The sequence below is a fragment of the Hypanus sabinus genome, chromosome 20, assembly GCF_030144855.1.
Source record: "Hypanus sabinus isolate sHypSab1 chromosome 20, sHypSab1.hap1, whole genome shotgun sequence".
Taxonomy (NCBI): Eukaryota; Metazoa; Chordata; class Chondrichthyes; order Myliobatiformes; family Dasyatidae; genus Hypanus; species Hypanus sabinus.
The window spans coordinates 54,854,060-54,871,194 of NC_082725.1; the positions used below are offsets into that span (position 1 = coordinate 54,854,060).

At 44.3% G+C, this 17,135-nt stretch overlaps 1 protein-coding gene across 4 annotated transcripts in view; it reads left to right on the forward strand.

Annotated features, from left to right (window-relative positions):
* jarid2b (jumonji and AT-rich interaction domain containing 2b) overlaps positions 1–17,135 on the forward strand; it is a 355,488-nt gene that overhangs the window by 336,009 nt on the left and 2,344 nt on the right. For all 4 annotated transcript variants that reach the window (XM_059945528.1, XM_059945529.1, XM_059945530.1 and 1 more), the window contains 4 exons: positions 3,171–3,353; positions 4,126–4,256; positions 7,122–7,305; positions 10,699–10,806. In XM_059945528.1, coding sequence (XP_059801511.1) covers positions 3,171–3,353; positions 4,126–4,256; positions 7,122–7,305; positions 10,699–10,806 — 606 coding nt within the window. The remainder of the gene's footprint in view (positions 1–3,170; positions 3,354–4,125; positions 4,257–7,121; positions 7,306–10,698; positions 10,807–17,135) is intronic.

A 17,135-nucleotide genomic window follows, 5' to 3' on the forward strand; every position in this document is an offset into this window, starting at 1 on the left:
CGTCAGAGTGGTCTGTGGAATTGAAGTGTGTGGCCACAGGGAGATCCCGCCACTGCTGGAGGACTGAGCGCCGGTGTTTGGCGAAACCGTCGCCCAGTCTGCGGCGGGTCTCCCCAGTGTATAAATGGCCACAACGGGAGCACCGGATACAGTATATCACCCCAGTTGACTCGCAAGTGGAGTGGTGCCTCACCTGAAAGGACTGTCTGGGCCTAGGATGGTAGTGATGTTATCCATGTTCCAAGCCTACACCGGTATCTGTCCTCCTCTTTTCTTACGTTATATCGACGACTGCATTGGTGCTGCTTCCTGCACACATGCTGAGCTCATCGACTTTATTAACTTCGCCTCCAACTTTCACCCCACCCTCAAATTCACCTGGTCTATTTCCAACACCTCCCTCCCCTTTCTAGATCTCTCTGTTTCTATCTCTGGAGACAGCCTATCCACCGACGTCTAATACAAACCTACAGACTCCCACAGCTACCTAGACTATTCCTCCTCCCACCCTGTCTCCTGCAAAAATGCTATCCCTTTCTCTCAATTCCTCCACCTCCACCACATCTGCTCTCAGGATGAGCCCTTTCATTCTAGGACAAAAGAGGTGTCTTCCTTTTTTAAAGAAAGGGGCTTCCCTTCGTCCACTATCAACTCTGCCCTCCATCGCGTCTCCCGTATTTCACGCACCTCTGCCCTCACCCATCCCCCTGCCAGCCCACCAGGGATAGAGTCCCCCTGGTCCTCACCTATCACCCTACCAGCCTACAGATCCAACGCATAATCCTCCGTAACTTTCGCCACCTCCTACGGGATCCCACCACCAGCCACATCTTCCCCTCCCCACCACCCCCACTCTCGGGTTTCCGCAGGGATCGCTCCTTACGCGACTCCCTTGTCCATTCACCACCCCCCCCCCACCCCACCCCACCCCACCGACCTCCCTCCGGGCACTCATCCCTGCAAACGGAAGATGTGCTACACCTGCCCCCACACTTCTTCCCTCACCACCATCCCAGGCCCCTGACAGTCCTTTCAGGTGAGGCAGCAGTTCACCTGCAGTTCACCTGCGAGTCAACTGGGGTGATATACTGTATCCAGTGTTCCCGATGTGGCCATTTATACATGGGGAGACCAGCTGCAGACTGGGAGACCGTTTTGCCGAACACCAGCGCTCTTGTCCTCCAGCAGTGGCCTGTGTCCACACACTTCAATTCCACAGAGCACTCCCACTCTGATATGTCTGTCCATGGCCTCCTCTACCGTCAAGATGGGGCCACACGCAGGTCGATGGAGCAATACCTTATCTCCCGCCTAGGTAGCCTCCTACCTGCCGGCATGAACATTCAACTCACAGACCTCCATTGATACCCCTGCCCCCCCTTACCCCCATCCCTATATTATTTTAGTCTGGTTCTCTCCCCCCAGCCCTACCTTTCTTTCTCTTTTATTTCCCATAATTCTCCCCCTTCCCCCTAGCCCATTTCCCACCACCCTATCACTTCCCAGCTCTCTACTTCATCCCTGCCCCCACTTCTTATCCCCTCTCCACCATCCCATGTTACTTCACTCCTGGTGAAGGGTTTTGGCCCGAAACATCATCACTACCTCCTCCCATAGATGCTGTCTGGCCTGCTGAGTTCTGCCAGCATTTTGTGTTTTTATGTCATTTGATAAGTTATGTTCGTACATTTCTGAAGCAATGGTGATTGCACTGATCCCAAATGATTTGCCAGCCTCTCTCAGAGGAAGGGGGTCACATTTAAATCTTTCTGGTTGGCCTTTAAATAGGGAAATGTAACCAAGCTTATGGAAAAGTCCACTATAATATAGCAGCGATATCATTTGTCCTTGGGTCAAGTAGACCTGCAAGTATTCATAGGTCCAGTAGTTCAGTGTCTGGCTTGGAAATCAATCTAGTTTCAGCAAAATAAAGTTTATGGAAGTAGAAAAGTTACAAGTTTCCAGAATCATAGGTGTTGATGATTTATGGCGTATGTATAGTATCACCTGGTCAAGAAATGTGACACTACTTAGAATATGCACCAGATTTGGTCCTTTTTCACTGCTTCAAACCACTGGATAAAATATCTGTACAAGAGCTAGTGTCCCTGTTAGATCAGCAAATCAAAAGGCTGGATTCAAGATCCCCAGGTTTGATACCGGCTGAAAATTCAGTACAGTGCTGAGGGAGTACATTAGGGAGATTCACATGATTCTGAAATCTAGAGCAACATGCAGAAAATGCCAGAGGAACTCAGTAGGTCAGGCAACATCTGTGGAGAGGAATAAATAGCCAACATACTGCATCAGTATTTATCATCATTTATAGACTGTCTTACTGCTGAGGAAACAAATTAAAAATTAACTGTTTTAAAAAATCTTAAAGTTGGTCATTCCTTCCTCCATCCTTCACAGATGAACTATCTCATTGGTGATTATATAGTGACAACTACGCATCGAAGTCAGTGCACAGGATTTTAAGGATATGAATTGTGCATTTTGCTCACCCTCCATAATACATTACCGAAACACATTCCAGTGTCTGATAGCTGTTTGTGTCCTGAATTTGTATGTCTGTAGATGCAGTTTAATCCAGTGTTATAGTCACACACGTTTCTGTCTCGACACAAGCACATGTGTTTGTTTGATCCCTGTTGGCTGATGGGTGAGTGACTCTGTTTAAAACAGATGTGATTGTGTGACTTTGTGTTGAGCAGTGTGAGTACTTCCCTGTGACAAGGTGGAGATGCGTCTCTTCTAAAGGAGGAGCAAAGCTCTTCTTCTCTCCGCCAGCCTGCAACTCACCCTTGGGCAAGGTGTAGCACCTGCTTAGTCCCCCGATCAGAGTCATGTGAGAAGGTGGTGACTGGTCCTATGAGCAGTTGATATATATCACAAGTCCTGGTTATGCGACTACTGACGCCAGGCATTCAATCTCTGAAGAGTATTGATAATGGATGGGGTCACCTATCTTGTAAAGATACTGCCCAGAAGAAGGCAAAAGCAAACTACTTTTGTAGAAAAATTAGCCAGGATCATGATCGCCCACATCATATAACGTGGCACATAATGATGGTGATTTCTTTGTAGTGGGACAAACGACCTACTGACTAACTCCCCGCTTTAGAATGCTGCGTCGGATTCTAACTATCTAATGTTTGCTTTGTTAGATTTCTCCAGAGGTCCTGTGTAGAGAGGGAATCAAAGTGTGCCGGACCGTGCAGCAGAGTGGCCAGTTTGTTGTGTGCTCTCCAGGCTCCTTTGTCTCTAAAGTGTGCTGTGGATACAGTGTTTCCGAAGCTGTGCATTTCGCAACGATGCACTGGTTAAAAACAGGCTATGAAGCTGCTAAGGTAATGAGCTCAATTTCCTGTAACCTAGTTGTCCCATGTAAAATAACCTGCTGATGGTGCATGAGGAATGGTGTGGGGAGAGTGACTGACACCTGAGAAGGCCAGGGAAGGGGGGAACACCTCTAGTCTTGTTGCAGGCAGGGATTTAGGGTTAAGAGTCAGGTGGGAGTAGGAGAGGATGACTCTGACCGGGTTTGTAGTATTGGCCCTAGCTCTGGTGAAGGGTTGGGTAGGTACAGCCCTGCCTTGGCAGGGGAGAAGTCTTGACCCATTGGGGATATCTGGTCCTAGTTTGGTGGGACCAGGGGTTCCTAACCTTTTTTTTTGCCGTGGAACCTTGCCATTAACCGAGATGTCCATGGATCTGAGGTTGGGAACCCCTGGGTGGGACAATGACAGGGTGATGTGTTAGTGTGAGTAGGAGATAACCAGTTGCCTCTTCAGTTTCCTGTCTCGCTGACGTTTAACCATTTAATTGGAAACTATCTTTTAGGGGTGACCTGAAAAGTAAACACTTGAAAAATGTGCTCATGCTTCTGATTTATTCATTATTTATATTATAATGATTAATAATGAATTCATTATTCAATGAAGCAAATTATCAGATTGAATTTTTCAACATCAGAGCCCACACTTAGTTCTTCTTTCCCCTCTGTTGCCAAGTTCAAGGTTAACGCTACCCTGTACTGCACACAACTGCATTCTGTGTCTAGGTTTAGCTGTGTTATTTTTTCTTCTACCTAAAACACTTGTCTTTGTTGTGCCTGGACAGGACTTGAAACGACGATACATTGCTAATGCTTTCTCGATGGAGAAACTACTTTACCTTATAGCAACAGCGGAGTCAAAACGGGAGAGTGGGTCAACACTAAGCCACGTCTCTTCACTTTTGCAAGAACTCAGGTACATCTTGGGTGTTCGGCTGGAACCTTTAAAAGGCGGGTGACCTAATCTTCGCCGATGAGGAAGAAACTTCTGAGTTTTTCCCCTAAAGCTGATGGTTAGGAGGAGCACATTAGGGTGGGGGTGAAACTTTGATTGCTCTTCACTTCACTATTTGTATTACCTCTAAGGAGACTGCTTATACGGCAGGGTTAGTTACATTACAAGTTGAGAGATGTGAGATCAATGTGTCATTATTGGAAGGCTGACCAATTGGGTTGAAGCATGTTCACTTGGGCTCTTCAGATACTGAGGTAAAGCTCAATTGCATTTGTATTCAGGGAAGAAAAGTCAGTGTGGTTGTAGTAATATGTTTGCTGATAGATATGCAGTGAATGGAGAGAAATGATCTTCCTGCTGTGTGAGGTATGTGAAAGCAAGTTTAGATGGACATCTTGTTTGGCACGGATGAGCTGGGCTGAAGAACTAGCCTCTGTGCTCTATGACTGTCTAGTTTTGAACGTTGGTGGACTATAAATGTCTATCTGGAGGAATTGTCTCTATTAAATATCCCCAAAGACAAGGAGGCCCAGCACGAGTGCTAAAGGAATACTGAAGTACCTGTAAGTGTTGAATAAGTGATCTAACTCGACTTCTGAGATTCCAAACATTACAGAGGTAAAACTCCAGCAAATTCAAGTCACTCCACTGAGTAAACAGATCTGCCACTGGATGTAGTGAGGGCTATGAGACCATCTGTAGTGTTGAAGTCCAGTGCTCAGAATTAGCTGCCCAAGCCATTTAATTACAGCTCCAGTACCTTGGAAATTTGCCCAAATGTCCCGTGAACTTAAAGTGACCGACAATCAGGGTATGCCCCCAATCTTATCTATGCTAACCCTACTCCAGTTACACTTTATTCTCCCCCAAGTTCTCTTCAGCTTTCCCTAGATTGTAGCACTCAGCTGTACACTTGACTCAATTTTTAGTGGCCATTTGTGGCTTTGCAATGAAACTAGAGAACCCAGGGAAGTGCCACATGGCCGGGGGAGAACGTGCAGAATCTGAGGAAAGTGCCCAGGGTCAGGATTGTGAGACATCAGCTCTGTCAGCTGCATCAGTGTTCCATGCTGTTCTTAGAAAGTACTCCCAAGCAGTCTACGTTTAATTATCAGTAAAGTGATGGAAGTTGTTTTTGACAGTATTACCAAGCAACTCGATTTCATACATAACCTACTTGCCAATGTCTGGTTTGGATTTTGTAAGGACTGTTAGTCTCCAGACCTCACAATGACCTTGCTCCAAACATAGGCCAATGAGCTGTCTTCTGGATGTGATGTGAAGGTGACTTCCTCTTAACATTAAGGTTGTATTTGACTGCCATCAAGGAGTCCAGGTATATCTGAAGTCATTGGGGCGTCAGTGTGAAAACACTCCGGTGACTTGAGTTATACGTCATAAAGGAAGATGGTTGAGGTTGCTGGACATCAATCAGCTCAGTCCCAGGACATCACTGCAGGAGTTTCTGGGGGCTGGGGGTGTCTCCTATCTTCAACTGTTGCTTTTCCGTCAGTTGTAAACTTGTGTCTGCATGTACAGTGATAATTATAAACTTATTTATCTGTCTGTTGATGCTGTAAGTCCCCCTACTGGTGAGTAGTTTTACTTGCAGCAGGCCGTGTTTATACAATAGGAAATGGTGTAGTATTTTGTAAATCTACATAAAAAGTCTTAATATGTGTAATTCCTTAGAGTACAATTACTGTATTGTGTGAAATTTCCAAGAAGGAAAACTGCAGATACTTTGACAACTTATCTGAGTACGGTGTATTTGCCAGCTCTCTATTGCCATACTTCAGGCTCACAGTCTTTAAAAAAGCAGAGATGGTTCTGGCTTTTTCACAGGAAAGCCACCTGCTGAATTATATTCTCCTTCATTCCTGATCGGAACTGATCCCATATTAGTCCATCAGCAAGGGAGATAATAAGCTGGAATTGCAAATGTTTAAAAGTTTTTGGGGAAAGCTGAGAGGGCCAGGCCATTCCTTAAAAGCCAAATCAGAGGATGTAGAAGAGGCTCACCAGGATGCTGCTTGGATTAGAGGGCATGAGCTACAAGGAGAGACTGGACAAGCTTGGATTGTTCTGTCTGGAGCATTGGAGGCTGAGAGGGTACTGATGAAAATTTATAAATGTATGAAAGTCATAGTCTTTTTCCTTCCAATGGTGGGAATGTCAGATGCTAAGGGCTGTCTAGTATTTGGGAATTACAAGAAAGGCGTGGGGCTAGTTGTTTTTACTCAGAGTGCATGGTGCCTTGGCCAGCCAGCCAAAAGCAGAGGTATGAACAGATATAGTAGTGGTACTTAAGAGGCATTTAGAGGGGCACGTGGTATGGATTATGCAGAGGTAGTTGGAATTAATTTGACATGATAGTCAGCACAAACATTGTAGAGCAAAGGGCTCTGAGTGGGAGATCGGCAGTGGGTGGTTGCTGGAGAGTGTAGGAAAAGGGTTCAGCATAGTCAGGGCTGGTGAGCTTTAGCACCATGTTTCTTTTTACATCTGGAACCTGAGGCTGACTGTGGCCAAAGCCTGACTTGATAAAAGTTTCAGCCAGCTGCAAGAATCTTGCATCAAGAGCTTGAAAATCAATTAATCACAAAAGTTAAATGAGAGCAAGGCTTTGTATTTTGAGTTTTCCTTTTTGTGAACTGTTGGATCCACAATATGTAGTTTGCCCACTTTGTCGCTAATTAGATTTCTCCCCTTCCCTGCCCCCCCCCCCCCACCCCCCCAGGTTGCAGAAAAGAAATGTTATGCCTTCCTAATGACAATGTGAACTCTGAATTGGTCTGATCCATGTTGAATCCAATGTTTACTCAGGGATACAGAGTCGAAACAGCGGCAGCAGCTACTTGACGCAGGTTTGCATTCCTCAGCTCGTTACGGTAGCCATGAGAGCCATTTGTCTTCGATGGAAATGAAGAAGAAATCACGGAAGTGGTTGGCATCTGAAACTTCAGAGAGGAGGTGCCAAGTCTGCCAGCAGTTGTGTTACCTGTCCATGGTAAGTTGAAGCTGTTAAATAAATGAGCACAGTTGTGCATTAATCACTAACCAACAAGAACCTTTGCATTGTGCTGTCTTCCTGCTGATGATTCTCCCGTGCCCAACCTGTGTACGAGACCGGGGAGGTTGAATGCTGGGTGTGTCCAGCACATTCAGGATGGCAGATGTCGGGACGACAGTGACAGTGTGTCCACAGCAGTACTGTTTGCCACTGTTTACTGATAGACCTGTCCTGTGTTAAACAGTGACAAACTTGTACCCCAGTGTTAAAGTAATAAACCCATCCTCAACAATTCTGTACCCCAGTGACAGAGCTGTCTGCACGTTATGCAGTGACCATGTTATGCTGTGATCTGTACCCCAGTGTGACCTGACCCCACCAGTTTGTACCCCAGTTTGATAGGGTGATCGACCTGTACTAGACCCCTATGTCTTAATGATCAACCTGCATCCAGTGTTTTAGTGACAGACCTATCCCTATCAGACTTGTACCCCATGTTACATGGAGATGGACCTGTGCCCAAGAGTTGTATGACAACAGTCCTGTCACCACTCATATTGGAGGCCCTTTCTGAAGAAATGGATATGGTTTCAATCTCGAGACAGTAGTGGAAGGTGATTCCTGTCTAGTCAGTACCACTGCAGTACCCACGCAAGTACTCACAAGGTTATATGCCACTGCTTTGAAGATGTGGGGAGTCTAGATGAGCCGGTGGCCAGATGGGACAGGAGGGAGCTATGAACAGTGAGTACTTCTGGGCTTGACCTCGCACCCCATGATGGTGCATCTGACTTCAGCGAAGTTGACAGCAGTTAGAGGTTAGCCAAGAATTGCATTCCCAGGGAATGGTCAGAATTCCTGTTATTTCAGGTTAACTGCAAAAGATTCCATTTTAAAATTCAACAGAAGAGAGGCATATAATTCCACAGGAGCTGTGTGTATTCCAGAGGTTCAGCCAAGTTTCCTACCCTAATCCAAGCCCCTTGCTGTCATTGTCCATATATCAATGATTCACTTCAATTAAAGCATATTCATTACAGACGGGACTGGAATAACCCGGAATGAGAAATGTGTTCACAGATGCGAGCTCTTGCGAGGAGTGGACTGGCCTTGTTTCTCAGTTAGTGACTATGACAATCTGGTGGAGAGCTGCCATTTTACCAGGCCACAGGAAAGAGAATCCAGGCATATTTCGGTGTTCCTGATTATTGATGTTTCTCTTGCAATCAGTGCTGATGCAGGCATTTAATCACTGCCAGCATTGGGATTTGGGCTCTTATTCCTACTGCAGGTTACCTGCTCAGGTTGGGTCTTAGTGCAGCGTAATGGTACAAGAGTAATTAAACCAGAGTGAAACACTTACGACCCTCCTAAAGACCGGAAGTTAGTGGTAAACGTGCCCATCACAAATGGAAAATAAGTTTAACTGTGATTGTGATGTTTGTGGAGGGAGCGAGTGTTGTCATGGGAGATTGTTTAAATGGGAACTTTTTTTTGTAGATGGAGTTTTGATTGCTTTTATTAGTTTGACAGCTATTTATTGCTTTCACCTGTCTGTTTCTTGACAAGTATTTCTCAGTCCATCTGTTTTGGATACCAGACTTGGACTGAGGATTTCCAGAAATACAGAACCAGAAAGGTTCTGGACGGTGAGAAAGTTCACCAGTTAAGATCTACTGACTCAGCGTCCACTAGAGCAGTCCGAACCATTTAATTATGTTAATTTTTCAAGGAGGTAGTTGAGGTTTGAACAAAACATTTCTAAGAGTCTCTTGTGCCTGTCTACTGACCCTGTGTTTGGGAGGTAACAGACTTAGATAGTGGTAGCCTTGTCTCCGACTCAGAGGGTTATGGGTTCAGGCTGCACTCCAGAGACTTGTATGTGATATAGGCCAACAAGGGAGACACAGCAGCATAGTGGTTAGCATAATTCTTTCCAGCACAGGTGAGCCAGGTTCAATTCCCGTCCCTGCCTGTGAGGAGTTTGTATGTTCCCCGTGACCAGATGGCTTTCTTCTGAGTGCTCCAGTTTCATCCCCCGGTTGTTAGGTTAATTGGTCATTGTGATTAGCCTAGGATTTAATTGGAGGATTTTTGGGCCCTGTGGCTGAAAGGGTCTATTCTGCACTGTATCACTGCAGTACAGAGGAAACCATATACCTTAAGGTGAAATGCCTCAAGGATAAACACAGAAGATCTCTCTGCATTTTGTAATGAAGAGCAAGCATTTGCTCACCAGCTGCTTGGTCATCTATTTCATTGCTACCTGTGGGAGCTTACTGTGTATAAATTGGCTGCAACAGTAGCGGCACTCCAAATGTATTTCAGTGGCTGTAGGGCACACTGGGTGATGAAAGATGTAGGAAGGAGGCCTGACTGTTGAGGGGAAGTATGACTGGGTGGTGAGGTAATGAAGAGCTTGGATTTGGAGGCGCAGTACATTCATGTAGCTACGTGGGGAAAGGCAAGCCCTCGCCTGGAATATAAATAATGAAAATCATTTATAAGAGAGCTTGACTTCTCAAAACAACTAGTGTAAAAGAGTGTAACAGATGTTTTTAAGATGTTAAGAGCAGTCTCTGCTGATGAGAGAGTGATAGCCACAAAAGGACTTTTAACAAATTTCCCATCTCCACCGATACTAAATCTTAAAGCAGGGAGCTTCCAGCTTTTTTTAATGTTTAAAAATGTAAAAATTAAAGATATAAAACTTATTTTAAATGTTTAATGTGTTACTATGCAATTTGAGAAAGAGTGATTTGATGGAATGTTATAGATTGTGCACATTTAAGTGGAAAGGTTCAGGAAAGGAAATGGGAACATCTACTGAATCGACAGTTTGTGAATTGTGTACTTTAATTCACATATGATTTTCTAGTTTTTCTGGTTGCTCCTTTTTTGATGCTAGTTTAAGTGATTTTGAATCAAGTGGCTTGGATTTTGAATATACCTTTTGATTTTGTGTTTTTGTTTTTCATTCATTATTTTGTTGCCATTTGTGTGATTTTCTTTTTGTGTGTGGGGCCAAGGTTGAATTGCAGGATTCTTTGAGCAGGTTCCATGGTTTTCCTCGTTTAATGACTGTGGAAGACTAATCTCAAGAGTAGTATACTGAATATGTACTATGTACTTTGAACTTTCAAATGCTAAAGTAGGAGATTAAACAAATTATTTGGTTTGACAGAAATATCTTTATTAAAGCAAACATTGATTTGCTATGGGAAAGGATGGGTATGAATTTAAAACCAAATGCACACAACCAGTAAATGCGTTTATTGTCTGCGAGTCACCTGGGTGTCACACTGAAAATGCAGCTCTCCCTTAGAACTTAAATTAAGTTGCTGTGTGGCCAGTTACTGTACTGAACTAAGCTATTTTATATCTACCCAGGTCGTGCAAGAAAATGAGAACGTTGTCTTCTGTCTAGAATGTGCTCTTCGCCATGTAGAGAAGCAGAAATCCTGTCGGGGATTGAAAATGATGTATCGCTATGATGAGGTTTGTAGCTGGTGATGTCTTCATTTTCTGGACACTAATTGAATCTGGACCTTCCTCAGAGCATTTTGGTGGCACATTAACAAGGAATTGTTAAAAGTAGATTTGATATTGTGAAGATTTGGAGATGTTCAATATTAGCACCACCTAGTAACATATCAAATCTGGACCTTCCTCAGTGTTTCAATGCTGCAGGTTCTGTACTGTGTCAGGCTCTGAGCTGCTACCCTTCCACCTTCTTTATATTTTCTTACAAACGCTTGGAAAAACATAAAGCAAGTGTAATAAATAGGAGGCACTTTGTAGTCCCTCAGAAGATGTGCTTGGTTGTCCTTAATAAAGCATTGTAGTATAGAAGAAAACTTTCATTAGAACCAGCCCATGAATGGAAGTAGGATACAGGATTCATAGAACATTGAATCCAGAACATTCCAGTACACAAACAGGTCATTCAGCCCACAGTGTCTGTGCTGAACATGATGGTCAATTAAAATTAGCAGATTACTTTCACAAGGTTAATTCCTGGGATGTCAGGACTGTCTTACACAGAGAGTTTAGAGAGACTGGGCTTGTACACGCTGGAATTAAGGAGATTGAGAGGGGATCTGATTGCAACATACAAGATTATTAAGGGATTGGACAAGATAGAGGCAGGAAATATGTTCCAGATGCTGGGAGAGTCCAGTACCAGAGGGCATGGTTTGAGAATAAGGGGTAGGTCATCTAGGACAGAGTTGAGGAAAAACTTCTCCCAGAGAGTTGTGGGGGTCTGGAATGCACTGCCTCGGAAGGTAGTGGAGGCCAATTCTCTGGATGCATTCAAGAAGGAGCTAGATGGGTATCTTATGGATAGGGGAATCAAGGGATATGGGGACAAGGCAGGAACTGGCTATTGATAGTAGATGATCAGCCATGATCTCAGAATGGCGGTGCAGGCTCGAAGGGCCGAATGGTCTACCTCTGCACCTATTGTCTATTGTCTAAAATAATTTCTTTTGCCTGTACATGATCCATAACCCTCCATTTCCTGCATAGTAATGTTCCTACCTTGTAAACTCTACTATTGTATCTGTTTTCACTACCACCTTTGCAGGAAAAACACATTTGAGCCTCACGTCTCCTTGACGCCTTTCACCTTAGATGCATATTCTTCAATATTTTTTACCCTGGGATAAACATTATCGCTATCTACCCCAGTGGTCCCCAAACTCTTTTGGGTTACTGTCCCCTTGGCTCCCAGATCACATCCCCAGCTCTCCCCCCCCCCCCCCCCCTCCCCATTTTTCCGGCCATTACATAAAAACTATTAAAGATTTTTAATTACAATGCACAGTGAAAGAGAAAGTAAGATCTGTAAATTCAGAGCAAGATCAGTTCTTCCTCCATTCTTCCTGTTAATTTCTAACTCCAAGTGTTCAGGAAAGAATTTTTTTTTTACCCAGACTGGAATTTAGATTGAGAGGAGATCCTGAAATCTCTCTGAATTTTGGCTAAGAGGTGCTTAACCTTTATATACTTAAGATTTGCAGAGATAATTTAGTGAACCAAATGTATTTCGATTGCTGGAGACACTTACCTGATGAAGGGTCATCCATATTCTGTTTGTCTTTGTGACACAGGCTGGCGCTATCCTATCTCCCAGTAAGTTTTCCTGTACCTATTCTTCCTGAATTCTCAATTCCCTGCATTCTGAGAAATTCATCTACTTCCTGGGGGCAAATTACAGTGACCAATTAACCTACCAACTAACACATTTTTGGGATGTGGAAGGAAACCATTTCACATAGTTGAACCCCATACAGTAACAGGGAGAATGTGTACTCTGCGCAAACAGCAGCTGCAGTCAGCATTGAACTGAGTCACTGGGGTTTAGAGGTACCTTTGTGCCACTGGTGACTTGAAATGTTAGAAAACCTATAGCACCATACAGGCTCTTCAGCCCACAATGCTGTGCCAAACGTACTTCCTTTAGACATTACCTAGGGTTACCCACAGCCCTCTATTTTCCTAAGCTCCATGTACCTATCCAGGAGTCTCTTAAAAGACCCTATCATATCCACCTCCACCATCGCTGCTGGCAACCCATTCCACGCACTCACCAACCACTCTACATAAAAAACTTACCCCTGACATCTCCTCTGTACCTACTTCCAAGCACCTTAAAACTGCCCTGGGAAAAAGCCTGTGACTATCCACATGATCAATAACTATCATCATCTTATACACCTCTATCAGGTCACCTCTCATCCTCTGTTCAAGGAGAAAAGGCCAAGTTCTCTCAACTATTTTTGTAAGGCGTGCTCCCCAATCCAGGCAACATCCTTGAAAATCTCCTATATTTTCCACACCCTTCCTGTAGTGAGGTGGCCAGAACTGAGCACAGTACTCCAAGTGGGGTCCGACAAGACTCCTATATAGCTGCGACTTTACCTCTCGGCTCTTAAACTCAATCCCGTGGTTGATGAAGGCCAATGCACCGTATGCCTTCTTAACCACAGAGTCAACCTGCGCAGCAGCTTTGAATGTCCTATAGACCCGGACCCCAAGATCCCTCTGATCCTCCACACTACCAAGAGTTTTACCATTAATACTATATTCTGCCATCATATTTGACCTACCAAAAGGAACCACTTCATACTTATCTGGGTTGAACTCCACCTGTCACTTCTCAGTCAGGTTTTGCATCATATCGATGTCCCGCTGTAACTTCTGACAACCTCCACACTATCCACAAACACCCTCAACCTTTGTGTCAACAAATCTACTAACCCATCCCTTCGCTTCCTCATACAGGTCATTTATAAAAATCACAAAGAGAAGGGGTCCCACAACAGATCCCTGAGGCGCACCACTGGTCACTGACCTCCATGCAGAATATGACCCGTCTACACCACTCTTTGCCTTCTGTGGGCAAGCCGATTGTGGATCCACAAAGCAATGTCCCCTTGGATCCCATGCCTCCTTACTTTCTCAATAAGCCTTGTATGGGGTATCTTATCAAATGCGTTGCCTGACCTGCCTTTGACAAAGCCATGCTGACTATTCCTAATCATATTATGCCTCTCCAAATGTTCATAAATCCTGCCTCTCAGGATCTTCTTCATCAACTTGCCAACCACTGAAATAAGACTCACTGGTCTGTAATTTCCTGGGCTATCTTGCTCCCTTTCTTGAATAAGGGAACAACATCTGCAACCCTCCAATCTTCCGGAACGTCTCCCATCGCTATTAAATATGCAAAGATCATTGCCAGGGGCTCAGTAATCTCCTCCCTCATCTCCCATAGTAGCCTGCGGTATATCTTGTCTGGTCCCGGTGACTTACCCAGTTTGATACTTTCCAAAAGCTCTAGCACATCCTCGTTCTTAATTTCTACGTGTTCAAGCTTTTCAGTCCACTGTAAGTCATCCCTACAATCACCAAGATCCTTTTCTGTAGTGAATACTAAAGCTAAGTACTCATTAAGTACCTCTGCTATCTCCTTCGGTCCCATACACACTTTTCCACCATCACACGATTGCTCCTATTCTCTCACATCTTATCCTCTTGCTCTTCACATACTTGTAGAATGCCTTGGCTTTTTCCTTAATCTTGCCCACCAAGGCCTTCTCATGGCCTCTTCTGGCTCTCCTAATTTCATTCTGAAACTCCTTCCTGCTAGCTTTATAATCTTCTTGATCTCTATCATTACCCAGTTTTCTGAACATTTCGTAAACTTTTCCTCTTGACTAGACTTACAACAGCCTTTGTACACCATGGTTCCAGTACTCTACAATCCTTACCCTGTCTCATTGGAACATACCTATGCAGAACTCCACGCAGATGTTATGGGGATATTTGCAATATTTAGAACCATAGAACATTACAGCACAGAAACAGGCCTTTTGGCCCTTCCTGGCTGTGCCGAACCATTTTTCTGCCTAATCCCACTGACCTGCACCTGGACTATATCCCTCCATACACCTCTCATCCATGTACCTGTCCAAGTTTTTCTTGAATGTTAAACGTGAGCCCGCATTCACTACTTCATCTGGCAGCTCATTCCACACTCCCACCACTCTCTGCGTGAAAAAGCCCCCCCCCCCCCCCACCAAATGTTCTCTTAAAACTTTTCACCCTTTACCTATGTCCTCTGATTTTATTCTCCCCTAGCCTCAGTGGAAAAAGCCTGCTTGCATTCACTCTTATCAGAATTTTATATACCTCTGTCAAATCTCCCCTCAATCTTCCATGCTCCAGGGAACAAAGTCCTAACCTATTCTGCCTTTCTCTGTAACTCAAGTTTCTCAAGTCTCGGCAACATCCTTGTAAACCTTCTCTGCACTCTTTCAACCTTATTAATATCCTTCCTGTAATTTGGTGACCAAATTTTCTGCCATACATTTCCGAGAACATCTGTTCCCAATTTATGCTTCCTGATAGCCTCATATTTCCCCTTACTCCAATTAAACATTTCCCTAGCTTGTCTGTTCCTATTCCTCTCCAATGCTATGGTAAAGAAGATAGAATTGTGATCACTATCTTCAAGATGTTCTCCCACTGAGAGATCTGACACCTGACCAGGTTCATTTCCCAATACCAGATCAAGTACAGCCTCTCCTCTTGTAGGCTTATCTGCATATTGTGTCAAGAAACTTTCCTGAACACACCTAACAAACTCCATCCCATCTTAAACTCCTACCTCTAGGGAGATGCCAATTAATATTTGGGAAATTAAAATCTCCCACCACAACCACCCTATTATTATACCTTTCCAGAATCTGTCTCCCTATCTGCTGCTTGATGTCCTTGTTAGTATTGGGTGGTCTATAAAAAAAACCAGAAGAGTTATTGACCCCTTCCCGTTCCTAACTTCCACACAGAGACTCCGCAGACAATCCCTCCATGACTGCCTCCTTTTCTGCAGCCATGACACCATCTCTGATCAGCAGTGCCTCTCCCCCTCTTTTGCCTTCCTCTCTGTCCTTTATGAACCATCTAAAGCCTGGCACTCGAAGTAACCATTCCTGCCCCTGAGCCATCCAAGTCTGTGTAATGTCCACAACGTCATAGCTCCAAGTACTGATCCACGCTCTAAGCTCATCCGCTTTGTTCATATTACTCCTTGCATTAAAATAAGACACATCTCAAATTATCAGTCTGAGCGTCTCTCTTCCCTATCACCTGCCTATCCCCCTCCTTGCACTGTTTACAACCTTCCTCTATTTGTGAGCCAACTCTCCCTTCTATGTCTCTTCATTCCGGTTCCCACCCCCCAGCAATTCTAGTTTAAACTCTCCCAATAGCCTGAGCAAACCTACCCGCCAGGATTTTGGTCTCCCTGGGATTGAAGTGCAACCTGTCCTTTTTGTACAGGTCACACCTGCCCCAAAAGAGGCCCCAGTGACCCAGAAATCTGAATCCCTGCCCCCTGCTCCAATCCCTCAGCCACACATTTATCCTCCACCTCATCCTATTCCTATACTCACTGTCACATGGCACAGGCAGTAATCCTGAGATTACTACCTTTTGAGGTGTCCTGCTTTTCAACTTCTTTCCTCACTCCCTCTAATCTATTTTCAGGACCTCCTCTCTTTTCCTACCTATGTCATTGCTACCAATATGTACCACGACCTCTGGCTGTTCTCCTTCCCACTGCAGGATATTGTGAACGCGATCAGAAACATCCCGGACTTTGGAACCTGGGAGGCAAACTGCCATCCGTGTTTCTTTCCTGTGTCCCCCTAACCTGTGTCCCCCTAACCATAGAGTCCCCTATCATTGCTGCTGTCTTCCTTTCCCTTCTGAGCCACAGGGTCAGACTCTGTGCCAGAGGCATGGCCACTGCCGCTTCCCCCAGGTAGGCTGTTCTCCCCCCCCCCCCCCCCCCCCAACACTACTCAAAAAGGAGTCATTATTGTTAGGGGACAGCTAAATGTTAACCATTTCTCTTTCTGCAGATGCTGCTTTACCTGAGCATTTACTGAATTTCTGATTTTCAATTACACTTTTGATATTTAGAAATAGTTAAGTTTCAATTCATTGGTAAAGATTAGATTTTTAAATGTTGCATAAACTGCCTGGAATTGTAGCCTCATCGTCATAGTGTTCTATCTGCCTACCAGTGTGTTATTAACTGCACTTGAGGGTTTTTTCTGTGAAATGCGTATTCTGTACTATCTTAAAAGTTCGAGCCTTTTCTTGTTGCTTTTATTTTGTAGCAGACAATTGTGTCAGGTGTCCTTTGAAATCAAGCATAAAGTCAACATACCTTAAAACATTTGGGACAAATTGTATTTGGTTATCTTTATTATTACCATAACATTTTGTATGTTCAGTATGCATCTTCTTCA